Below are 24123 nucleotides of genomic sequence, written 5' to 3' on the forward strand. Positions count from 1 at the left end.
TACTAATTAAAAGATATAGAAAATATATTATATTGTGTGAGCAGGTCTGCGCATCAGAATCCCCAGCAGTAATTTCATTAACCTTTATGAGATACAGTCAAGGGTTCCACCAAAACAGTGGGAGAGGAGGGATTATTTTAAAGAAACTGAGCTTTATATATTTTTCCTTAAAATATCAGCTTCCATGCGCCTTGATCCTGTTGCCCTTCTGTTTAGCAGCTCTCTCGTTTTTTCTTTTCGTATACGAAGCTGTTCATAGGCCTGCCACCTCATTCTTTTGCCTGCTTACTCACACTTTGGCCTTTTCTTGACCCCCACCCCAATGTTTCATCCAAAACATCTCTCTGCAATGGCTTTTTCCACCACTGATCCAACTACTACCAGTTCTCTGCTCTAACTCTTACCCTTTGGGTTGCAAGCTCTACTGCAGATAATTTTCCTCCCTGGTGCTGTCAGTCTCCTCCTCTGCAGAGTCACTCTCATAGGTCAGCTTCTACCACCACTTCTGCAACTGGTCCTTGCTGCCACCAGTCTCTCCTGCCTGATCCTAACAGCTACTTCTGTCACAGTGGCTCACAGAATACAAACACACATGATTTGGGCTGAAATGGTGGTAGCACAAGAGGAAGACAGCAAGAGCTCTTAAAGCAGGGAAGACTTACTGGGGAGCTGGAGAAGAAAGTGAGAGGAAGGCTATACTGCAGGATAAGAAGATTGATTAAACAGAAACAAGAAGAGAAGAAGGAGATTGAGGGAGAAGAGACTGGTTGGTTGAAAGATAGAATAAAGTGGGAGACTGGAGTGAGATAAAGGAAGGGGGAAAAGGATATATAGTAGTGAATAAAATAGAGGATGTCATAATGCCTCTGTATCGCTCCATGGTGAGACCGCACCTTAAATACTGTGTACAATTCTGGTCGCCGCATCTCAAAAAATATATAGTTGCGATGGAGAAGGTACAGAGAAGGGCAACCAAAATGATAAAGGGAATGGAACAGCTCCCCTATGAGGAAAGACTAAAGAGGTTAGGACTTTTCAGTTTGGAAAAGAGACAGCTGAGAGGGGATATGATAGAGGTGTTTAAAATCATGAGAGGTCTAGAACAGGTAGATGTGGATAGGTTATTTACTCTTTCAGATAATAGAAAGACTAGGGGGCACTCCATGAAGTTAGCTTTGGGCACATTTAAAACAAATCGGAGAAAGTTCTTCTTCACTCAATGCACAATTAAACTCTGGAATTTGTTGCCAGAGGATGTGGTTAGGGCAGTTAATGTAGCTGTGTTTAAAAAAGGATTGGATAAGTTCTTGGAGGAGAAGTCCATTACCTGCTATTAATTAAGTTGACTTAGAAAATAGCCACTGCTATTAATAGAAACAGTAATATGGAATAGACTTAGTTTTTGGATACTTTGCCAGGTTCTTATGGCCTGAATTGGCCACTGTTGGAAATAGGATGCTGGGCTTGATGGACCCTTGGTCTGATCCAGTATGACATGTTCTTATGTTCATTTGCCAGAAGAGGTGAAGAGGACAAAATCTATTTCTTGCACAGAGCAACATGAAACTGAATTTCTTATAGGGGTTTGCCAGATATATTCAGGTGACCTGGACTGGCCCCTGTGAGAGACAAGATGCAGGGCTCGATGGAGCATTGCTCTGACCCAGTCTGGCATTTCTTATGTTCTCAGTGTTTATACAGAGAGGGCAGGGCGTTGGGTGCAATCTCCTACCTGAGCAGAAGCTCCTGCAGGCATTTTCCTCTCTGCTTTTGTTGCTTTCAGGATTAGAAATGAATCGGGGGCACTTCCTCGGGCTGGGGAAGAGCTGAGTGTTTGCCTCTTGCTTTATAGAGGGAGTGAGATAAGTTGAGAATCAGAGCTGGGGAAGATAATGTTCTTCTCTGAATCTGACAGCGCTGTCTCCTGCCAGGCGCAGAGTGATGACATCACACAGGGGAAGCTTCACACTGAGGGCTCAGACTGATGGCATCACACAGGAGGCGTGAGAGCTTCACACCGAGGGCAAAGCCCGATTCAGTGTTGCCAATTTTGGAGATTTCAGAAATGTGAATTTGGTTCGGAGCTGATTTAGTTACTTTTGAAAACTTTATCGAGAAATGTGGCGCATTCTTCACATTTCTAAAAATTCCTCCCGACTTCCTTTTTACTGAACAGCCGTCACAACAGTGCGCCCTCCCCCTTAAGACTTACTGATGACGTTTCCATTTCTACCGACCAATCCCTTGCGGGGGCGGAGGAAGTTGAAGGCAGCTCCGGTCACTGGAAGGGGAGGAGTCTGTATGCAGTGGGCGGAGCCAGTGTGCAGTGGGGAGGGGGACTGAAAAGGGAGTGCTACGTTTGGCAGCTTGAGGCCCGGCCCCGCACTAATCCTGATGATCCCCCGACGCCTCCTCAGCGCTGACACGGCTCGAACGCCGCCATGACGCCATGACCCGCCTCCTTCATAGGACGCGTGCGCGCACTCATCTCAGCCTTTAAAGGGCCGCTGGCGGGAAAGTCCCCGCGATGCCCTTTGATGACATCACGCAGCCCTTCCTATATAAGTGTGAGCCTTTTTTTTTTTTTTTTTTTTGGAGGGTTACTACGCCTAAGGGTATCTGAGTCATTTCTGCTCTTCGAGGCGCCTCCCACTAACCATTCTCTCTCACGCTGACTCTTAATCCCTGGGGCCCCTGGCCGCAAAGTGACATTTGGGCGTCACCCTTTCTTCGGCCTGCTCCGGTGTGATGGGCTTGGTCCAATCTCTCCTATCCATCCGACCCTGCTGCGATACAGTCCAATAACAGCCTGATGATGCCAAACTAGTTGAACTGGTATCCATCCCAGATGCTGATTCCTTTGCTAACCGAGGCGGTAGTGCTAGCTTGAAGTGTCATGGGTAGGTCTTCACTGGGGTGGACTGCCGAGAGTCTATGGACTTCAGCACCCGCCTACCTCGTCAATTACTGACAAAATCATTGCTATTTTCAGCTCGCATTGCTCCTGGGCGTCCCTTTGCTTGGCCCAGGAAAGAGCACTGGGATCTCCGCTAGCCCTGCCAGCCAGAGGGTCTTCAACGATGGTTTCTACCACCACATCCGCGGTGTTTCCACTTGCAAGGGCCTGGGCCCAAGCCGTCTTAAGAACATAAGAACATGCCATGCTGGGTCAGACCAAGGGTCGATCAAGCCCAGCATCTTGTTTCCAATAGTAGTCAATCCAGGCCATAAGAACCTGGCAAGTACCCAAAGAGACATTGGCAGCAGTGGGATTCGAACCCACGCCCCCAAAGAGATTAGAACCTTAATCCAGCGCCTTAGACCACTCAGCCATGCTACCCAAAAGTCTTAGACTTCACTGGAGGTGCCTCTTCAGGTTCCGTCAGCAAGGGAGGTTTTTCGGATGAGGCCAGTTTAGGCCGCGCAATACTACCCTGCTGGTGTCTGACCCTTCAGGGGAAACTGTGCCTTCTCGCTGCAGCCACTCCAGACAGTGAAATGCACTCAATGTGGATGGCCCTGCCTGCCATCCCACTCCAATGTCTTGAATCAGGGGTCCCTTGCAGCAATAGCAATGAGTGAATACATGCTCTGAAGTTGAAAACACTGCAGTCGACACACTTGACAGCCAGGATTGCTCTGGTACAGGCAAATGACATGCGCAATCAGACCTGGCACTGTACAGGTCTCACAGCTTGTTAGGCCAAAATAGTGGCCGGGCCCACCTATAGGGACAATGGCTTAATTTACCCGCTGACTGAATGGCGTAAGCCTCCTCGGTAGGAGATTTCGGGGGGGCTATTATCGCTGGATCCAGAGTGCTTACAAGTCGACTTTTCGGCCATGCTGATCTGACGATGTTGCTGCGCACTAAGCGTTTGTGATTGGATGACCTTAGTTTTCGAATTTGAAATTGGAATATCCGTATTATTTTAATAAATAGTATGAGTTTATTTATTTATTTATTTAATAGCTTTTATATACCGACGAACGTTGGGAACATCTCGTCGGTTTACAGAGAACAGAACTGAGCAACAGGCTTTACAATTATCATATAATTATATAAGGAACATTAAAAAACATACAATTAACAGTGTAGAATATACAACTCGATCGCTCACGTGACTGTGCTGTTAACTAGGAGTCACGGCCTTACTTGCTATCCTTTAGCACCACACCTGCTCCACACAATCCCTTGGGCTGAGGATGACGTTGACGAGCGTGCCACTGCTTTTATACTACTTTATTGGATGTACATCGCATCCACTGCGATGACAGCAGCTGCACACTTCGCACGTACATCATTCTCTTCGGCACACCCCTCACCCCTGCAATTCCTGAATGCAGGAATGAGCGTCACTTTGTTATATACATCTACATCCTGTGTGTAGTGCGTTTTGCTTTCCTGCTTCCTGTATCTGGTGTTCCTGCTTCCACCATTTCAGCCAGTGATCCTTGTCCTCTTCCCATCCCAGTCCTCCTCCCTGTCTCATTGCCTCCCTTACAGACTGACCCTTGAATTTAACCTTGCCTGGACATTGACCATTCTTGGTTGTCTCCTGCCTCTGACCCTTGCCTGGCCCTGGATCTCCACCTACACCGTTTCCATAGTGAATCTTGCCTGAGTCCTGCTGGCCCCCCTGTGGTGGTCACTGAAAGATAGAACTTAAGCGGACCAGAAGATTATTCTACGGTTTAGGGAAACATAGTGAAACAATGTAGACATTATGGTACATGAATATATATATATATACTGCTTCACAACGCTTTTATAGTTAAAGCTTTATTAGTGCCTGGAGTGTACATAATAGGCAGAGGGGCAATGAATCAGAGTATTGTGCAGACTGAAAACAGGACCCAGGATGGACGAATGACCTGCTAACTGGTACACAGTGCAGCCGTAGAGATGCCTGCGGGCAATATGAAATAATGGTTCTGGCTTAGAAGATACATTAGACTCTCACAAGGGGGAACTCTGAAAAGAGAAGTATCTGTAATGCTATTTGTATTAGATTTACATTCTAATGCTATCTGAATCGGCCTTTTTCATTATATAATTATCAAGTAAACTATCGTAATGATATTTGTGGTATTCTGTGATGTAGTAATACCACTCTGGTCTAACCGTGACACCCCCTGGAAGCCAAGGGCTCAACCCAAGGGGAAAGGGGATGGTGTAGGTGAAGCCCTAGCCCAGTCTCTCTCTAGCATAGCTCGGCCAGCTCTTGGTGAGAGCCTAGGCAGCAAGGTTTCACGCTGTTACAGGGAGGGAGCCCTGGCAGAGGGAACAGAGGAGCAGCAGCACAAGAGCAGAGGGACTTAGTGCGTCTGTGTATGACCCCTCCCCCTGGATTTTCACCAGTCTTTGGAGACTTTTCATGGTGAATTTTCCTCACATAGGAGCTGGCAGCACTGCTGATGACAACACAGAGGGATTTCTAAGTCACATTTTCTCAGATCACAAGCTGATCTTCCTAAAGAGAATAACAGTTCTTTTCTTTATTATTAAGAACATAAGAATGGCCAAGCTAGGTCAGTTCAGGAGATTTTCACCTCATGGTTTCCTCCCCTCACCCACAGTTGTCCTAAAAGAAAAATCCCGAGATTGGAAACTGCGATATCTCCTGTCCAATCATATCAAATTGGGCTCTGAATGGTTATTACAGGATTTCCTTACTAAAGATGCGCTGCAATTGTTAACCTTTCAGCAGCACTTAGATCAATTGGGGTTTAGATCTTCAGATTATCCGCTGTATTTACAAAGTGTGCATTTTTGTACTGACCTTGTGTGCTCTGCTTCTCGGCCAATTTCCTCACCTGCTCTCATGCCTTTACTTCGCTTATTTAAATCTTCCAAGGGTTTCTTATCCCACTTGGATAAATGTTTATACCTGCAGCAAGAATATCAAGTTGATCATAGACTAACTCAGTTGTGGATGGAAGAGTTAAATGTGATCTTAGACAAAAAGGTTCTTATGGATTCTGTATCCCGTATGCTTGCAGCTGTGATGAACGCTCATCTTAAAGAACTGCCACATAAACACTTCGTAGAGTATTGGTTTCACCAGCACACGCCTGCCGCTTGGGAGTAACGAACCCTTCTCCCTGCCCTAAATGCAGTTTAGCAGGAGCTGGTATGTTTCATTGTTTGTGGGACTGTCCCAAGATTTCAAGATGCTTGGACCGTGTGTCGCATGCCATATTACTGATGACAAATAAAGTTGGCCCAGCAATGGCGATACTGAGTTACAGACAACCGGGACAGTTTTGGGGGAAATACTACTGCATATTTCTACCCAAGGCTTGCTGGGTTGCTAAGAGACGTATAACCACGCAATGGCTATCGAAGGACCCTCCCACGCTTGCGATGTGGAAGCTACGTACGATGCAGCTGTTTAGGATGGAATATTCTTTCCAGGGGTTCTAAAAGAAAGGACGGATCTTTGGACTTTTGGGATGTACGGGGCCCATTCAGAGATTCATCGTAGGATGAGCTTAAATCTTTTATATCCTTGAAGTTAATCCCAGATGCCACATGTCCCAATCACGTTTGGTCTTTTTGCTTTCTGTTCTGTGTTTCAGGTACTGGAATGAGGGTTTGATATGATCGATCTGGATTATATGAACTTGTAATGGATCTAGGAGAGAAGACTATGGGCCTCATTTTCTAAAGTATGGCAGGCCTGCGATACTTTAGAAGATGAGGGGCGGGGGGCTGAAACGGGGGGTGGGCCTGCGCTAGCCGGCAGCGATCACGCCCTCGTTGTGCGATCGCTGCCGGTTTCGCACCCAATAGCGCCACCATAAGAGGTGTAGCTATTGGGAGAGAAATAGGCAGCGAAAAGGCCCTTACCTTTTCGCTGTGCGAGCCGTCGTCGCAGAGACGGCCCCGGTGACGCCCCGACTCCTCCTCTTTTGGGGCCGACTCCGCCCCCATTTTGGTATCGCACGCGAAAAGGGACATTTCGCGTGCGAAACGTCCCTTACCACGTGCGATATGTTTGGAAAAGAAGGCCCTATGTTACCTGTCCTGCTTGTATATGGGGATGGGAGGGTGGGATACTTATGGAAAACCCGATATACTGCTGTGTCTATGTTATTATTTGATATTATTTCAATATACAGTATGGAAAAAAAAATCCCTTATTTACCTTGGTGAGCACAGCTCTGGAGATGGGCAGATACCAGCTCTACCCCCACCTAGCCCAGCCCAGCCCGCACAGTAATCAAACTGAAAATAAAGCGGTTTTCCAGCCTGTGGTTACATTTCCTCTCACGCTCTCTATACTCGGACTCTTTATTTCATTTTTTCTGTGTTTCCTCATTCTTTTTCTCTTATAAATAATGTATCACCTTCCTCTGTACCATATTAAATCATTTTTATTGTGTTTCAATAAAACAAATAAGACTTTTCTACAACAATTGTGGAAATATAGTGAATAGACAGTGTTGCCTAAGTAGACTTGGATCCACAGGAAGCAACATCGGTCATTAATATTTCTCAGGGAAGTACAAAGAATTGCAGCTCCCACCCCATTACCTTATGTGACTGCACAAGGAAGAGTCGAGAAGAGCCCACAGAGAGAAAAAATGTTTTCTTCCCTTTGAAGGAATAATCATTCTTATTGCAATATCCCCATTTGTACTTATAGCATCCTCCCCTCTTCCTAGCTCCTGTTATTTAGGTATCTCTCCTCCCCAGTTCAAAATCAGTTCAATTGTAAAGCCTTTATGCTGCATTTCTGTTTTACGGAAACCGATGCGATGTTATTAACGAATGTCGGTATATATAAAAAAAACGTTCAATAAATAAAATATATAAAAATCAAAATGACAAGTCCATACTTATTTCTAATACAGGTAACCTTTTACTAAATCTTGTCGGAAGAGGGGGGCGGGGGAATAATAAAAATCTTAGAAACCAGGAATTTATTATGTGACCACAAACTGCAAGCATAATCGGATTATAATGTATTTCTCTATAGCAGGTGGGTTAGGGGCATTCACCCCAGAGCTCCAAAGGTCCCTACGCAAACAGAACTCAAGATCTGCTAATGAGCCCTACAGATACCGCTTAGAGGGTAGAGACTACCCTCCCTCTAACAGCCCACAAGAACCTCTGAAAACAGCCAAGCTGATCCGAAAACAGCCATGCTGATCCGAAAACAGCCAAGCTGACGAAGGCGGGGAGCACAGAGCAGCGGTTACCACAAAAATTACCAAGAACAAAGCAGTATCCAAGGAGGCAGCTAATTTAACTCTGAAGACATCCTGAGAGAGCTTAGGTTTACAGCCGACCTTTAATCACAGAAAGCAAGCAATAGATACCATTTCTCCTTCTTACCTTGTACCATACTCCCACTATTTCTCAGGCCTCACAGTTGCAAAAATTTGAGTCAACAATATTTTAGCTGAAAAAGGATCTAAACCATTTTTTTTAATATAATCTTTTTACTGAGTTTTGCAGAGCTTAACAGCAATCAAGCAAGTCACAGCAAATTCTAAAATGTAACCGTCCCTTACCACCCTGAGAACCCACTGGTCCTGAGTAATACTGGCCCACTCCTCATAAACCTCGCCAGGCGACCTCCTATAATGGGAACGATGGAGTGGACCAGCCTCGCCTCACTGCAAGGTCTGATGACCAGAAGCTCTCCCCCTGACGGCACCTCGGAATGGCCCTCGAGCACCCTGAAAGGACTGATCCCCAGACTGCCCCCGAAGAGAAAACTGCCTTTGAGGCCCGGACACCTGTCTTGACGGCTGGGCTCCCCTATCCAATCGAAAACAAGAATGTTTCTGACAAACTGCTTGCCCTTAGGTTTATGCTCCTGCAACCTGAGAACTTTATTTTCCCAAGGGAGACACCGATGACTTCTGTACCAGAGACCTGATTTTGCCCAGAGCGTAACTGCCTTGGGTCTCACATACACCTCTCATAGGCTGGGCCGTAAGGGACTGTGGCTCCCTGGTTGCAGAAGCTGCCTGCTGCTTGGCCATGTAAACTTCGTGCAGCAGCAGCACAAAGTCAGCAGAAAAGGGCCTCACAGTTCCAGCCTTCACAGGCAAGGAACCAGAAAATGGCAGCATGAGAGCGACTGCCTCCTCAACGTCTACTCGATCACAGCCGGAGAGAGAACTGACTGGAGACAAACATGGAGAAGCATCCCTCTCCCCCCCAGCAGCGCAGGAACGGCCGAATGTAAATCCAAGGTGGCCACCATTGCCGCGCTGATCAAGAAGGAATCAGCAACTCGGTCAGCGGCTCGATGCGATGGTGGGGCGGTAGGGAAGGACCCCGACACTATTTTGTGGCAGATGGATGGTCGCACAGGCTCTCCCCACTCTCAGAACACGCAGCACAAAGCCCGAGTCTGCTCAGCTGCGACCACGTGGAACCCGACGCAAGGCAAGCCGACCCACGGTCCATCACAGAATGCTCAATGATTAAAAGGGAGAAATAAAGCTGCTGCTTAATACTGAGGAGAAAGCTGCTGAAGGAGAGGAAAAAACCCAGAGAAAATAAACCTGCCGCTTTAAAAGCTGAGGAGGGAACAGCACAGCTGAAAACTACTACTTGTTTTTGTTTAAACTTTACTGCAAACTACCTTGAGACAGAATCCTACAAAAAAGCATAGGCTGACCCAGACCAAACCATGTACCTGGAGCCTGCAGCCGTCTAACGGCCTCATGAAGGGGAGGGATCTGGACCACCAGATTTATACCCCATGAGTGCAGGGGGCGGGCACACACAAGGGTCACCCCGGCCCGTCTGCCTCAAGCGGACAGGGAAGAACCCACCAGGATTCAAAAACCCCCAGGAGGAAGCCACAAAAAGAAAAAAATTGTCTCAGTTGCAGAACTGCAGGTTTGCACCCATCTACCATCTCCTGGAGACAGAGAAATACTGAGGAACTGCTGGAAGCACATGAGGTTAAGTAGCAGTGTCAGTAAAACTTTCTCTGTCTCCATCTGATAGAAGGGAGGCAAAACCCAGGAGTCTGGACTGATCTGGGTACGTACAGGCAACATTGCACTTACATTACAAGCATCAAGGCTTTTTGGTTAAGGATAGTAACTTATTCTGCTAAGGGTAGTAACTGCCTTACTGATATCAAACCGCTATCTGATGGGAGGAGCAATCAGATAGGAGTAGCAATCTGTTATCATTCGGAGTTAACAGTCTGCATGGAGTAGCAATCTGTTATAGTTAGGGATAGTTGTGGGTGGATCCTTGGGCCGGTGGCAGATGACCACGCCCTCCCGGGGGGGGGGGGAGGAGATCCCGAGAGGGACCACCATTCAGGCTCAAGAGTTTGGAGACAGACACACACTAGTTCTTTTATTAAACAATATATTGAACTTCCAGAGGTGGCAGTAGTGAGCTGGAAAGCCCGGCTGGGCTGTAGTCCCTCAGATACTGGAAGAGCGATCCCTGGAGGCTGAGCTGTAGAGAAACTGAGATATAGTGAGTAGGCAGGGTATGCAGATGGTAACACTCACACAATGTCCCAATAAAGCCCAAGAGCTGGAATGTATAGGCCCTCGAGGAGCAAGTACCTGGTTCCAGGGAAAGCTCAGAGACAACGATGGTAACTCACTGATGTAGCTGATTATAGTTGGTAGTGATGATTTCCAGGCAGAAGAATATATGAAGCAAGTCTGGGAACAAGGACCCTCAAGGAGCGAGTACCAGGTCCAGACTGTCACCTGAAAAACAAGGAGAGAGCGAGGCCCCCGAGGAGCGGGTACCTCTGGTAAGTCCGAGGAGTTGCTTAGAAAGAGAAAGCGAGTCCGTTGTCAACCCTATGTCAATCCTTGCTAACTCGATGTGTTAGCAAATACTGAGACCTTAAATATCCGTCGCGGGTGATCTCATCTTCGGGGGACGGCCCCGAGGTTCTTGCCATTGCTGGTACTTCAGCCAGGGCCGAGCCGCGCACTCCTAGGCTTCCAGGAACATGGCTGAAAACAGCGTTGAGCTGGTCCGGCAACGCCCGAAGACTTGCGGCAGAAGGACGCCGCAGCAGCCAATCATCCCGCGGACAGAGAGGGAAGCGCCACAGAAGTAAGGAGGGCGGAGAGAGGGTGTCAGGCACTGACGGACACAACACTTACAAGCAAGTTACCCTATGCACGCTTTCTTCATTTCCTTTAGGGCTTGGCCATAGAAACAGTCCTGTGCTATTTCCCTTATGTTTGCATGTTCATATCCCAGACCACAGAAGTGGAGGTCTTGAGTTATTGTCAATTCCAATTCCTCTTTTTCCCCTGCCATGTAAGCGCAGAGCAATCTTGCAGTTGCATTGAAAGCATCAAAACATATTGTAATCTCCATGCCTTTTGCTGAGGGTACTAAGCACTGCCGCAGCGAGTTACCCCCTGCACGCTTTTCTCATTTCCATCCACTATCTCGCCTTTAGAGACCCACAGTGTTTATCCTCTGCCCCTTTGAATTGTTTGGGTGGTTTTGTCTTCACCACCTCCCCTCAAAGGGCATTCCAGGCATCCAGTACCCTCTCCAAGAAGAAACATTTCCTGATGCTTGATCTGAGTCACCCCCATGGAGTTTCATTTTGTGACCACTAATTCTATTATTTTCTTTCCAAGGGAAATCCTTCAAAGTTAATGCATTATTAAAACGTTTTAGGTATCTGAAGGTCTGTATGATATCTCCCCTGCACCTCCTCTCTTCCAGGATATATCTATCTTCAGATTGTTCAGTCTATCCTTGAGGATCTTCTAAAACCGACCCCACGCCAATTTGGTTGCCCTTCTCTGGACCACCTCCATCCCGTCTATCCTTTTTGAAATAGGGGCACAAGAACTGAACACAGTACTCCAGGTGAAGCCTCACCAAGGACCTGTACAAGGGGATTATCATCTCCTTTTTCTTACTGGTTATTCCTCTCTCTATGCAGCCCTGCATTCCTATGGATTTAGCTATCTCTTGTACTTTTCTGGGACACTCTAGCCAGAGGAGGTCTCAGTCTTGCACATTCCTGGGGCACTGTAGCCAGAGGAGGTCTCGCTCTTGCACATTCCTGGGGCACTCTAGCCAGAGGAGGTCTCAGTCTTGCACATTCCTGGGGCACTGTAGCCAGAGGAGGTCTCAGTCTTGCACATTCCTGGGGCACTCTAGCCAGTGGAGGTCTCACTCTTGCACATTCCTGGGGCACTCTAGCCAGTGGAGGTCTCACTCTTGCACATTCCTGGGGCACTCTAGCCAGTGGAGGTCTCACTCTTGCACATTCCTGGGGCACTGTAGCCAGAGGAGGTCTCGCTCTTGCACATTCCTGGGGCACTCTAGCCAGAGGAGGTCTCACTCTAATGCACGTTTCAGCTTCCAGATATGTTCTACAAGTTGGGATTCTGATGGAAATTACAGAGCTGGGAGAAAGTCTCTAGATTTTAAACTAAATTGTCCAAAAAGAGCTAAATTAGCTCCTCATCTCATTCACAGTTCAAAAATCTCCATTTGGTTCAAAATGTCACCAGATATCTAGCTTCAAAATCTCTAAATTTGCAATACTGAATCAGCCTCTACCCTCAGAGTAAAGCTCCCCCTCCTCCTGTGTGATGTCATCTTTGTGAGCCCTCAGAGTAACCATACCCTCGTCCAGGATGTCATCAGCACGTGCCCTAAATCTAATGCTCCCTCCTCAGTGATGTCATCACTCTGTGCCCTCAGTGAAAGCCCTGAGCAGGATGGGGGAGGGGTGGAGCTGTTCTGGGAATTTGATGGGTTTGAGATTCAGATTCAGGCAGTGAGAGAGGAAGACTCCCTCCCTTCCCCAGCTGTGCAGCGCTGATGCTTTAGAGAGTCAGATTTAGGGAACAAGAGACTTCCTCACCTGCCAGGCTCTGCAGCTCTGAGTCTCAACTTTTCTTACCCCCTCCCCCCCAATAACAGCAAGAGGCAAATACTCAGCTCTTCTGCTGCCTGAGAAAGAATCCCCGATTCACATCTAATCCTGAAAGCAGCAAAATCAGGGAGGAAAATGCCTGCAGGAGCTTCTGCTCAGGTAGGAAATTGCTCCCAACTCCCTGCCCTTTCTATATAAACACTAAGCACATAAGAAATGCCAGGCTAGGTCAGAGCAATGCTGCATCCTGGATGAATCGGGCAAATCCCTATACAAAAGTCTGCTCTTCACAAGTCTCTCTCCTGCCTGCTCACTCTCCCTGTCCTGCACTATAGCCTTCCTCTCATTTTCTTCTCCAGTTCCCGAGTAAGTCCTCCCTGCTTTACTTGCTGCTGCTATCAGCCTTCTGTGCCCCCACCACTTCAGCCAAAACCATGTGGCTTTGTTTATTGTACATCACTGCCAGAATTAGCTGGTAGAGTCAAGCAGGGGGTACTGGTGGCAGTCCAGTTCAAGATCAGAAAAAAAGGATACTAAAAGGGAATTTTACATAGCAGACAACTCATATTCCACATAAATTGTGGAAATGTGAGCAAACCCACTAAATGAAACGAGATAGCAGGTATGTTGCAAAAGGAACTTGCATATGGGCCATAAACCTAGCAAAGTAGCTGAATACAGTAAAAAGGAGGCAATGCTGCATTCAAAATATATACAGAGCAAATTTTATTTAACAATCAGTCAAATCAGACATATTAACCATTAAACTGATGTTTTGCCAAAACGGAGAAGTGAGTGAGAAAATGGGGAGGCATAAACATGAGGGAGAAGGGAATGGGAGAAAAGGGAACAGCAAAGGCTGGTGGACAATTATTTTTGCAATAAAAAATACATTATCTAATTATAATAAAGATGAAAGTTGCTCCATGCCTGCATCACCGGCATGCAAACTGAACTGCACCCTCTCTCTCCCTGTGCTCTCCAGCTCTGCCCTCTCTGTCTGCTTGGAGGTTGAGTTCTGCCCCTCCCTTGCTGTACTCTACAGCTCCATTCCTCTCCCTCGCTGTATTCTGCAGAGCCATCCCTCTCTCTCTCCCCTGTACTCTGCAGATCCATCCCTCTCTCTCACTGTACTCTGCAGATCCATCCCTCTCTCTCTCCATGTACTCTGCAGATCCTCTCTCTCCCCATACTCTGCACCTCCCTCCCTTCCTTGCTGTACTCTCCCGATCCATCCCTTTCCCTCATGTCAGAATTGTCCAATCCACTCTGCTAGGGCCCCCACTCCCCTACAATTCTATCGCCGTGGCAAGGGCTACAAAATTCAGCTCTTCCCATGGAATTGGCCAGTCCTGGGCAAACTGCTGCGGGACACTAAGGACCCTCTGAAACTAAAAACATTGCTGGCAGTGAAATAGCACATTTACCCTCCCCTGCCCAGCCCAGAGGAGAAACATTGATGGTAGTGCATGGTGTGTTAACCCTCTCTCACCCGCCCAGCCGCCTGCCCCAGAAGAGACATTTTAGTAGCAGTGGACAGCACAATCTTCCCGCTCCCCTCCCCTGCATCTCCTCACTCTCTGGCTCCTATCAAGTGCATCCTCCCTCCTCCCTCTCTGAAACCTGAGTGGTGCAGTTTGAACCCCGAGGTTCAAAGCAGGAAGCTCAGGCTCGGCAAGGGAGGAGGGAGGGTGTATCATGAACACTGCAGGCTCTCTGTCCTCTTCCTGTTTTGCCGATAGTGCCCTCTGAGTGAGGGGGTCCATGGGCATGGGGAGCTCTTGTAGAGTGTCAGCCTGAGATTGTGCGCTGGAGGGGGGAGAGCCAGGGTGAGTGAGGGGTTTGGGAGGAGTGAATGAAATATGGAAAATGAGGGGCTCACAGGGGGTGGGAGCCAGGGTGAGTGAGGGGAGCAGGTGGGGGGAAGAAGTGAAGGAGAGTGAGCGGGTAAAGGGGGCTTTAGAAAGGGGATCAGGTGGCAGGAGCAAGTGAAAGAGTGAGGAGTGAAAGGGGGATAAGGAAGGGGGGATAAGGAAAAGAGGGGATGGGGGTGGGATTCTGCTTCCAGACATCTTAATTACGCACTTCCTACACTTCACATTATTTCCCCATCCTTGGACTGGTTTTACTACTGGTGGAATGAATGATGCATGAAATGTCTGTCTCTCGCCCCTGATCCTCTCTGTACTGCATTCTTTCTCTGTCTGAGCTCAGCCTCTCCCTGACCTGTGATTCCCACGCCTGCACAGCCCAGACTGTCTGCTTACAACACAATGCAGTGATGGTGTCAGCGAGAAATCTGATCTTGTGAGCAGGACCTGAACTTTCTGATTAATGGTGGTGCAGTCAGACATTAACCTGAGGGGGGATCTTAGTTACCTGATGGTTCTTCAGCAATCCTAGATGTACGCAGCTCTCCAGCCCATCTGCTGTCAGATTAAAGAAACAAATCTCTGGAAAACTGAAGACTCGCTGGCCTGGAGGATTGTTTTACTTCCAAAATATTTAATAATATCCTATAAATAAAGCTTCCAGAGCTTCTCCCCATCCCTGCATCATACGGATTTATTCTCTTGTGAGTGCCTCTTCCACCCACCAACCGGATTTCCAGTTACCTATGGACAAGTAGCCTGTCCACAAACTACTTCCCAGATCTGCTCACTTTGAGCCTCAGACCATGACCACTTATCCAGACCAGACGTGGCCAACCTTTCATGCACCAAGACTCATGGAATCAGAATTTGCCAAAGAGCCTCAGCAAAGGGAGTCCCAATGAGTGCCCCTCATCCCTTGCACTCTCTTTCTCTCTCTCTCAATCCCCCCCCAACAGTCTCTCTCTCCCACCTGACTCTTTAGTCCCCCCACCCTTTCCCTTGCAGTCTCTCTCAATCCTCCCACCAGTTTCTTCCCAGTCCCCCCTATCTCTCGCCCACATCCTCTTCCCACCCATCTCTCTCTGTCCTTTCACCCTGTTCCTACAAGTCTCTCAATCCCCCACCTTATTCCCACCAGTCTCTGCCAGTTTTCCCAGCCTGTTTCTTCCAGTCTCTCTCTACTCCCCACCATTCATCTCTCAATTGTCTCACACTGTCCCTACCAGACTCCCTCTGAATGCCCCTATCCTATCCCCACAAGTCTCTCTATCAGGCATCCAAAGATTCTCTCACTCCGTCTCTCTGCAGCCCAAGCATAGCTCCTCCAACCTCCACAATAATAATGACGGGGGCTCAGCCCTCAACCCTTCTCTCTCTTTTTTTGTAATTAAAGGTTTTTATTATTTCAAACAGTGCAAGAGGTAAATCATGCTTGGTACATTTATGAATGAACAGAAGAAACACAGAACAATATCATGGCACAATATCAACCTTCATAACCAGAAGATAAATCCGTAATAGGAGCTGTAAAAACATGAGCTATGTAAAGATTCAGGTCCTGAATTCTGCTACCAGACATCTTAATTACACACTTCCTATACTTCACAGGATTTCTCCATCCTTGGATTGCTGGTGGAATAAATGATCCATGAAATGTTTGTCTCTCGCCCCTGATCCTCTCGGTACTACATTTTTTCTCTGTCTGAGCTCAGCCTCTCCCTGCCTGTAATTCCCACGCCTGCACAGCCCAGACTGTCTGCTTACAACACAATGCAGTGATGATGTCAGCGAGAAATCTGATCTTGTTAGCAGGTCCTGAGCTTTCTGATTAATGGTGGCGCAGTCAGTCATTAACCTGAGGGGGGATCTTAGTTAACTGATGTTTCTTCAGCAATCCTAGATGTACGCAGCTCTCCTGCCCACCTGCTGTCAGATTAAAGAAAAAAATCTCTGGAATACTGAAGACTCGCTGGCCTGGAGGATTGTTTTACTTCCAAAATATGTCTCTCGCCCCTGTTCCTCTCTGTACTGAACATAAGAAATTGCCATGCTGGGTCAGACCAAGGGTCCATCAAGCCCAGCATCCTGTTTCCAACAGAGGCCAAACCAGGCCACAGGAACCAGGCAGTTAGCCAAATACTAAGAAGATCCCATGCTACTGATGCAATTAATAGCAGTGGCTATTCCCTAAGTAAACTTGATTAATAGCAGTTAAGGGACTTCTTCTCCAAGAACTTATCCAAACCATTTTTTAACCCAGCTACACTAACTGCACTAACCACATCCTCTGGCAGCAAATTCCAGAGCTTAATTGTGTGTTGAGTGAAAAATAATTTTCTCCGATTAGTCTTAAATGTGCTACTTGCTAACTTCCTGGAATGCCCCCTAGTCCTATTATTTGAAAGTGTAAAAAACGGATTCACATCTACTTGTTCAAGACCTCTCTTGATTTTAAAGACCTCTATCATATCCCCCCTCAGTCGTCTCTTCTCCAAGCTGAACAGCCCTAACCTCTTCAGTCTTTCCTCATAGGGGAGCTGTTCCATCCCCTTTATCATTTTGGTTGCCCTTCTCTGTACCTTCTCCATCGCAACTATATCTTTTTTGAGATGCAACGACCAAAATTGAACACAGTATTCAAGGTGCGGTCTCACCATGGAGCGATACAGAGGTATTATGACATTTTCCGTTCTATTCACCATTCCCTTTCTAATAATTCCTAACATTCTATTTGCTTTTTTGACTGCCGCAGCACACTGAGCCGACGATTTCAATGTGTTATCCACTATGACGCCTAGATCTCTTTCCTGGGTGGTAGCTCCTAACATGGAACCTAACATCGTGTAACTACAGCAAGGGTTATTTTTCCCTATATGCATCAGCTTGCACTTGTCCACATTAAATTTCATCTGCCATTTGGATGCCCAATCTTCCAGTCTTGCAAGGTCCTCCTGTAATGTATCACAATCCACTTGTGATTTAACTACTCTGAATAATTTTGTATCTTCCGCAAATTTGATAACCTCACTCGTCGTATTCCTTTCCAGATCATTTATAAATATATTGAAAAGCACCGGTCCAAGTTCAGATCCCTGAGTCACTCCACTGTTTACCCTTTTCCACTGAGAAAATTGTCCATTTAATCCTACTCTCTGTTTCCTGTTTTTTTAACCAGTTTGTAATCCATGAAAGGACATCACCACCTATCCCATGACTTTTTAGTTTTCTTAGAAGCCTCTCATGAGGAACTTTGTCAAATGCCTTCTGAAAATCCAAATGCAGTACATCTACCGGTTCACCTTTATCCACATCTTTATTAACCCTTACTCTCTTTTCCTGTCTGAGCTCAGCCTCTCCCTGCCTGTAATTCCCACGCCTGCACAGCCCAGACTGACTGCTTACAACACAATGCAGTGATGATGTCAGCGAGAAATCTGATCTTGTTAGCAGGACCTGAACTTTCTGATTAATCCTGGCGCAGTCAGACATTAACCTGAGGGGGGATCTTAGTTAACTGATGTTTCTTCAGCAATCCTAGATGTACGCAGCTCTCCAGCCCACCTGCTGTCAGATTAAAGAAAAAAATCTCTGGAATACTGAAGACTCGCTGGCCTGAAGGATTGTTTTACTTCCAAAATATTTAATAATATCCTATAAATAAAGCTTCCAGAGCTTCTCTAAACCCCTCCATCATATGGATTTATTCTCTTGTGAGTGCCTCTTCCACCCACCAACCTGATTTCCAGTTAACTATGGACAAGTAGCCTGTCCACAAACTACTTCCCAGATCTGCTCACTTTGAGCCTCACACCATGACCACTTATCCAGACCAGACGTGGCCAACCTTTCATGCACCAAGACTCGTGGAATCAGAATTTACCAAAGAGCCTCAGCAAAGGGGGTCCCAATGAGTGCCCCTCATCTCTTGCACTCTCTTTCTCTCTCTCTCTCAATCCCCCCACCCATCTTTCTTCTCACCCAGTTCCCCCAACAGTCTCTCTCTCCCACCTGACTCTCTCAGTCCCCCCACCCTTTCCCTAGCAGTCTCTCTCAATCCTCCCACCAGTCTCTTCCTAGTCCCCCCTATCTCTCGCCCACATCCTCTTCCCACCCGTCTCTCTCTGTCCTTCCATCCTCTTCCCACCCGTCTCTCTCTGTCCTTCCACCCTGTTCCTACAAGTCTCTCAATCCCCCACCTTATTCCCACCAGTCTCCGCCAGTTTTCCCAGCCTGTTTCTTCCAGTCTCTCTCTACTCCCCACCATTCTCTCTCTGTTTCCTCACCCTGTCCCTTCCAGACTCCCTCTGAATGCCCCCATCCTATCCTCACAAGCCTCTCTATCAGGCATCCAAAGATTCCCTCAGTCTCTCTGCAGCCCTAGCAAAGCTCCTCCAACCTCCACAATAATAATGACAGGGACTCAGCCCTCAACCCTTCTCTCTCTCTTTCTTTTTTGTAATTAAAGGTTTTTATTATTTCAAACAGTGCAAGAGGTAAATCATGCTTGGTACATTTATGGATTAACAGAAGAAACACAGAACAATATCATGGTACAATATCAACCTTCATAACCCGAAGATAAATCCGTAATAGGAGCTGTAACAACATGAGCTACGTAAAGATTCACACACAGTCAAAACTACCAAGTCTTTTATTATCCCCCTAACCCTCCCCCCTCTTGCCTCTCATATATACACCTAATACTGATGAATCAATTAGTAATCCTAGGGGTATAAGATGTGGTAAAGAAATCACGTCTCTGTCTGAACTCTCTATCAAAGAAATCCTATCGGGTATTAGGGGTTGTTGACTGTGCCTGAGTGCAAGTTTCCTGAGAGGACCGTCACATTTGGTAGGTTTGCCGTATCTTTTCAAAGCGAGAGATACTCTTGTTCTTATAAGCTGTGATTTTTGATAATAAATACATTTTATGCACCTTTTGTTGTATGTCTGTTTTTGTTGGCACCCTCGGAGATTTCCACATTCCTGCAATTTCACATCGACTGGCAGTCAATATATAGTGGGCTAAACGGTTGTGATTGTCCGAGATCCCTGGAATTTTTGTACCCAATAATACCTGTGCAGGCGTGAGGGAGGCTAGCCCTGGTATCAGGTCCCTCATCCAATGAAACACCTCCTGCCAAGCTGCCTGTCACATTGGGCAATCCCACCACATGTGGAAATAAGTTCCCACTTCCGTGCATGCCCGCCAGCATTTATCTGAAAACTGTGGTGTGAATTTATGCAATTGAGAAGGGCAAACGTACCAACGGTAAAGTAATTTAAATGAATTTTCAATAAGAGAAGTAGTAATATACCCTCTGCCCATATTCTGGAAAATATTCTTCCATTCCCGGGGTGTCCAATCTACCTGAAGGTCTCTCTCCCACACCTTCTGAAATGAATGTATAGGCCCTTCATGTGGATATAGTAAGCGATATATCATGGATAATATTTTAGTACAGTAATTGGCCTTCCCACAAACCTTTTCGAATTCTGACTGTCCTAAGTTGAGATGTAGGTCAGTCATATGAGCTCGTGCAAAGTGAGCTAATTGTGCATAGGGGTATGCAGCAGATGCTGGTAAGGCATAGGCCTGTTGTAGGTCTGAAAAAGAACGCATGTTGTGTTGGCCCCATATATGCCCCCATGACCGTATTCCCTGCCGCCTCCACACTCCAAAAGCCTGACTCTCAAATCCAGGTCGGAACACTTTGTTAGCATTTAAACTGGTGCGAGCATGGTATTTCCTCCTGCCCAGCAATCGAGTTCCATGCTGATGCCACAACTGTAGTAAAAGGAGGGTGGAGGTGGGGAGAACCGTGCTCGGCTCTATGATCCAGGAATTCCTGGGCTGCCATAGAAGACTACTGAGGGAAACGTGCCTCATCAGTTCTTGGGTTATTTGCACCCATTGTTTAGGCTATCATGTAATATGCAAATCAACCAACTTTTTAAACTGGGCAGCCCAGTAGTAACGAGAGATATCAGGAACATTAAGGCCCCCTGGGTTGTAGGTTGAGTAAGAACCTGCCTGGCCACTCTTGGCCTACGTCCTGCCCAAATGAAAGTCATACATTTCCTTTGCCACTGCGTTAAGAGTGGGGCTGGGATCATAATTGGTAGCGTCTGGAATACATATAAAAGTTTCAGCAGTATAGTCATTTTAAAGACAGCCATTTGACCCATCCGTGATATGTAGTAACGACTCCATTCTTCCATGTCCTTAGAGACTTTGTTCCATAAGGGCATATAATTTATGGTGAGTAAACCCTGAGTGACACTGAGCTGGATCCCTAAGTACTTAATCTGCGCTTTTGCCCACTTAAATCGAAATAGCCCTTGTAAGCGAGTGACCTCCCTGGGGGAGATGTTGATGTTAAGTATCTCAGATTTTTCCCAGTTTACTCGGAATCCAGAGACTCGACTAAATGCCTCCATTTCATCAGTCATATGCTCAAGGGAGGTCTTGGGGTCCGTGAGTGTGAGTAAAATATCATCGGAATACAGTGAGAGTTTAGTGGAAGCCCTACCCACAGTCAACCCAGTAATAGCAGCATTGCGTCTAACGTTGATCGCAAAAGGCTCAAGAAACAAAGCGAAAAGCAATGGAGATAACGGGCATCCCTGCCTGGTCCCTCTGCCCATCAAAAACATAGGGGAATAGCCTCCATTGATCTTAAGGCAGGCCCTGGGGGAACTATACAGCTGACAAAGCCACTGGAGATAGGGGGCCCCATATCCCATATTTTCCATAGTATGAAAAAGATAAGGCCAGTGCACCATATCAAACGCCTTTTCGGCGTCAATTGATAAGGCTATAGGTGGGAGATTGTGCTGTTGCGCATACCAAATATTGTCGAGGATCTTGTGGACACTGTCAGCTGTGGTCCTCCCAAGAATAAATCCCGCCTGATCATTATGAACCAGCTGTGCTATACAACAATTCAAACGATTGTCAAGAATTTTTGCTAGTAATTTAACATCACTCTTCAGGAGGGATATGGGTCGGTAGGATCCGCATAGTGTCGGGTCCTGCCCAGGCTTTACCAAAATCGTAATCCCTGCCATGTTAGCTTGGGACGACAAGGAAGTCCCCGTTCTCAAAGAATTAAAAAAGTTTAAGAGTGTGGGCGTTATTGCTGTAGAAAATTGTTTATAAAACCTCGGCGTGTACCCGTCTAGTCCTGGTGATTTGCCAGGTTTTAGGGATTTAATAGCTTCGTGGAGTTCTCCTTCCATAATATCTTTATCTAGGAATTGCTGCTGAGAAGTTGTCAAGACTGGGAGTGGTATATTGGACAGGTAAGCGGTAATAGCTCCAGCCTGTATAGCCGGATCCCTGCTATATAACTGAGCATAAAACTGATGGAATCTTTGTCTGATTGAGGGATTATTTGTTAGAATCCTCACCTCTGAATCTTTAATTTTTGTGATAGTGGCTTGGGCCTGCCTACGTTTGAGAGCTTGGGCCAGATACCTCCCAGCTTTGTTCCCTCCCTCAAAAAACTTCTGCTGGGCCAATTCCAAGTGATGCGCAATCCGCGCTGAATCCAGCGCTACTAATTTGTCCCTTATCTCCTGAATATTTTTTTTCGGAGCGAAGAGCATATGAGACAGTTCAAGCTGGTTACAGTAGTCATCAAACGTTGCTTTTCCCTCTCCCTCTGCTTTTTGACAAAAGTGGCCCGGGCAATGAAGGACCCCCGCAATACACTTTTCAGGCACTCCCATATAGTCCCAGGATCAGTGTCTCCAGTATCGTTAAGACGTATATATTCTTGTATTTCCCTTACTGTCTGTTTCTGGAAATCACTGTCCTCCAATAAGGAATCGTTGAGCCGCCAATATCGCTGCCCAGTATCATAATTGTGTAAGTGTAATTGAAACCAAACGGGAGCATGATCGGACCACAATATGGGCTCGATGTCCACCGCTCGAACCATACTGATTCTGGTTTTATCTATCAAAAACATATCTAAGCGAGAGTAGCAATTGTGAGGATGTGAGTAAAATGAATCACACCTTGAGGTAGGAAAGCGAGATCGCCAAACATCCACCCCCGCTATTAGAGTGATTATGTTTTTGAGCGCCTTTCTAGAAAGGGCAGAGTCCGAGCTGGTCCCCGTGGAGTTATCCAGATGCAGATTGAGCGTTAGGTTAAAGTCTCTGCCGAGGATTACACTCCCCCCCTGCCTTGTCAGCTATAAAAGCGTGAAGAGCAGCATAGAAGGTTTCCATTCCGGAGGTGGGGCCATATACTCTACACAGCATGAAATATTTCCCCCCTAATTTCACATTGAGTAGGAGATAGCGGCCCCGAGGAACAGGATGCGAGCTCCCCAATTCAAAGTGTAAGTCCTTAGGAATTAGGATTCCCACCCCTGAATATTTAGAATCCTTGGTCGCCGCTGCCCAGTACTGGTGCGGGTATTTATCAGATCTCATTTGACCTTCATATCATTTTCGAAGGTGTGTCTCTTACAGATAAATCACATCAGCAGTCAAGCGACCCATCTCCTGATACCAAAGCCTTCTTTCTGATAAAACAATTTTTCTTAAATTTTCATAGAATGGTACAATAAACAGCGGACAACGGGTTCCTGAGTTGCCCCCTGATAAACAAGTTGTAAATAGCTAGTGAATACAACATACTATAACATTCCCACCCCCCCTCCCCCCAAGGAGTCTGAAAATCGCAGGTCCAGTGAGCAGCTACCTCTAGCATAACAAGATATCATAGAGTCAGGAAATATGGGAATTCACAAGAACTCTTTCACTCATTGATGATCAAACTTCGTACCCGATGGGGAAGTCTCTGTAAATACAAATTCCATACATCCAGAAATTTCTTCTTCTGCTTCGGTGAGAGTCGCACACAAGCAGCTTCCATTTGCATCATATGATGTAGACTATTACGCCAGGCCCAGTAAGAGGGACTAGTAGTTTCTCTCCAAGAGGTAAGTATGATCTTTTTTGCCATTAAGCAGGCCTTCTGAATAAATAGCCAGGATCCCAGAACTCTCACCCGCAATGGCGAAATGCAGCCAAAAAGGCAGGGTATGCAGATGGTAACCCTCACACAATGTCCCAATAAAGCCCAGGCGCTGGAATGTATAGGCCCTCAAGGAGCGAGAACCTGGTTCCAGGGAAAGCTCAGAGAGAACGATGGTAACTCACTGATGTAGCTGACATAGTTGGTAGTGATGACTTCCAGGCAGAAGAGTTTATGAAGCAAGTCTGGGAACAAGGACCCTCGAGGAGCGAGTACCAGGTCCAGACTGTCACCTGAAAAACAAAGGAGAGAGCGAGGCCCCCGAGGAACGGGTACCTCTGGTAACTCCGAGGAGGCAGAGTTGCACGGCATGCACGGAAGTGGGAAC

At 46.7% G+C, this 24123-nt stretch overlaps 1 protein-coding gene and 1 non-coding gene across 3 annotated transcripts in view; both read right to left on the minus strand.

Moving 5' to 3' along the window:
• Window positions 1-2450, minus strand: part of LOC115083787 (oocyte zinc finger protein XlCOF6-like) — a 136916-nt gene extending 134466 nt beyond the window's left edge. Inside the window, exon 1 of one of the 2 annotated variants that reach the window (XM_029587805.1) lies at window positions 2213-2450. In XM_029587805.1, coding sequence (XP_029443665.1) covers window positions 2213-2227 — 15 coding nt within the window. In that variant the 5' untranslated portion in view covers window positions 2228-2450. Of the gene's footprint in view, window positions 1-1732; window positions 2102-2212 lie in introns of those variants that run through there. The other variant, XM_029587804.1, reaches the window with a different exon arrangement.
• An 808-nt stretch (window positions 2451-3258) lies between these two features.
• TRNAL-AAG lies at window positions 3259-3340 on the minus strand. Its single transcript has one exon. It is a non-coding gene; the product is annotated as a tRNA-Leu (tRNA).
• Window positions 3341-24123: the final 20783 nt, after the last annotated feature.

Source organism: Rhinatrema bivittatum, chromosome 2, assembly GCF_901001135.1.
Source record: "Rhinatrema bivittatum chromosome 2, aRhiBiv1.1, whole genome shotgun sequence".
Lineage (NCBI taxonomy): Eukaryota > Metazoa > Chordata > Amphibia > Gymnophiona > Rhinatrematidae > Rhinatrema > Rhinatrema bivittatum.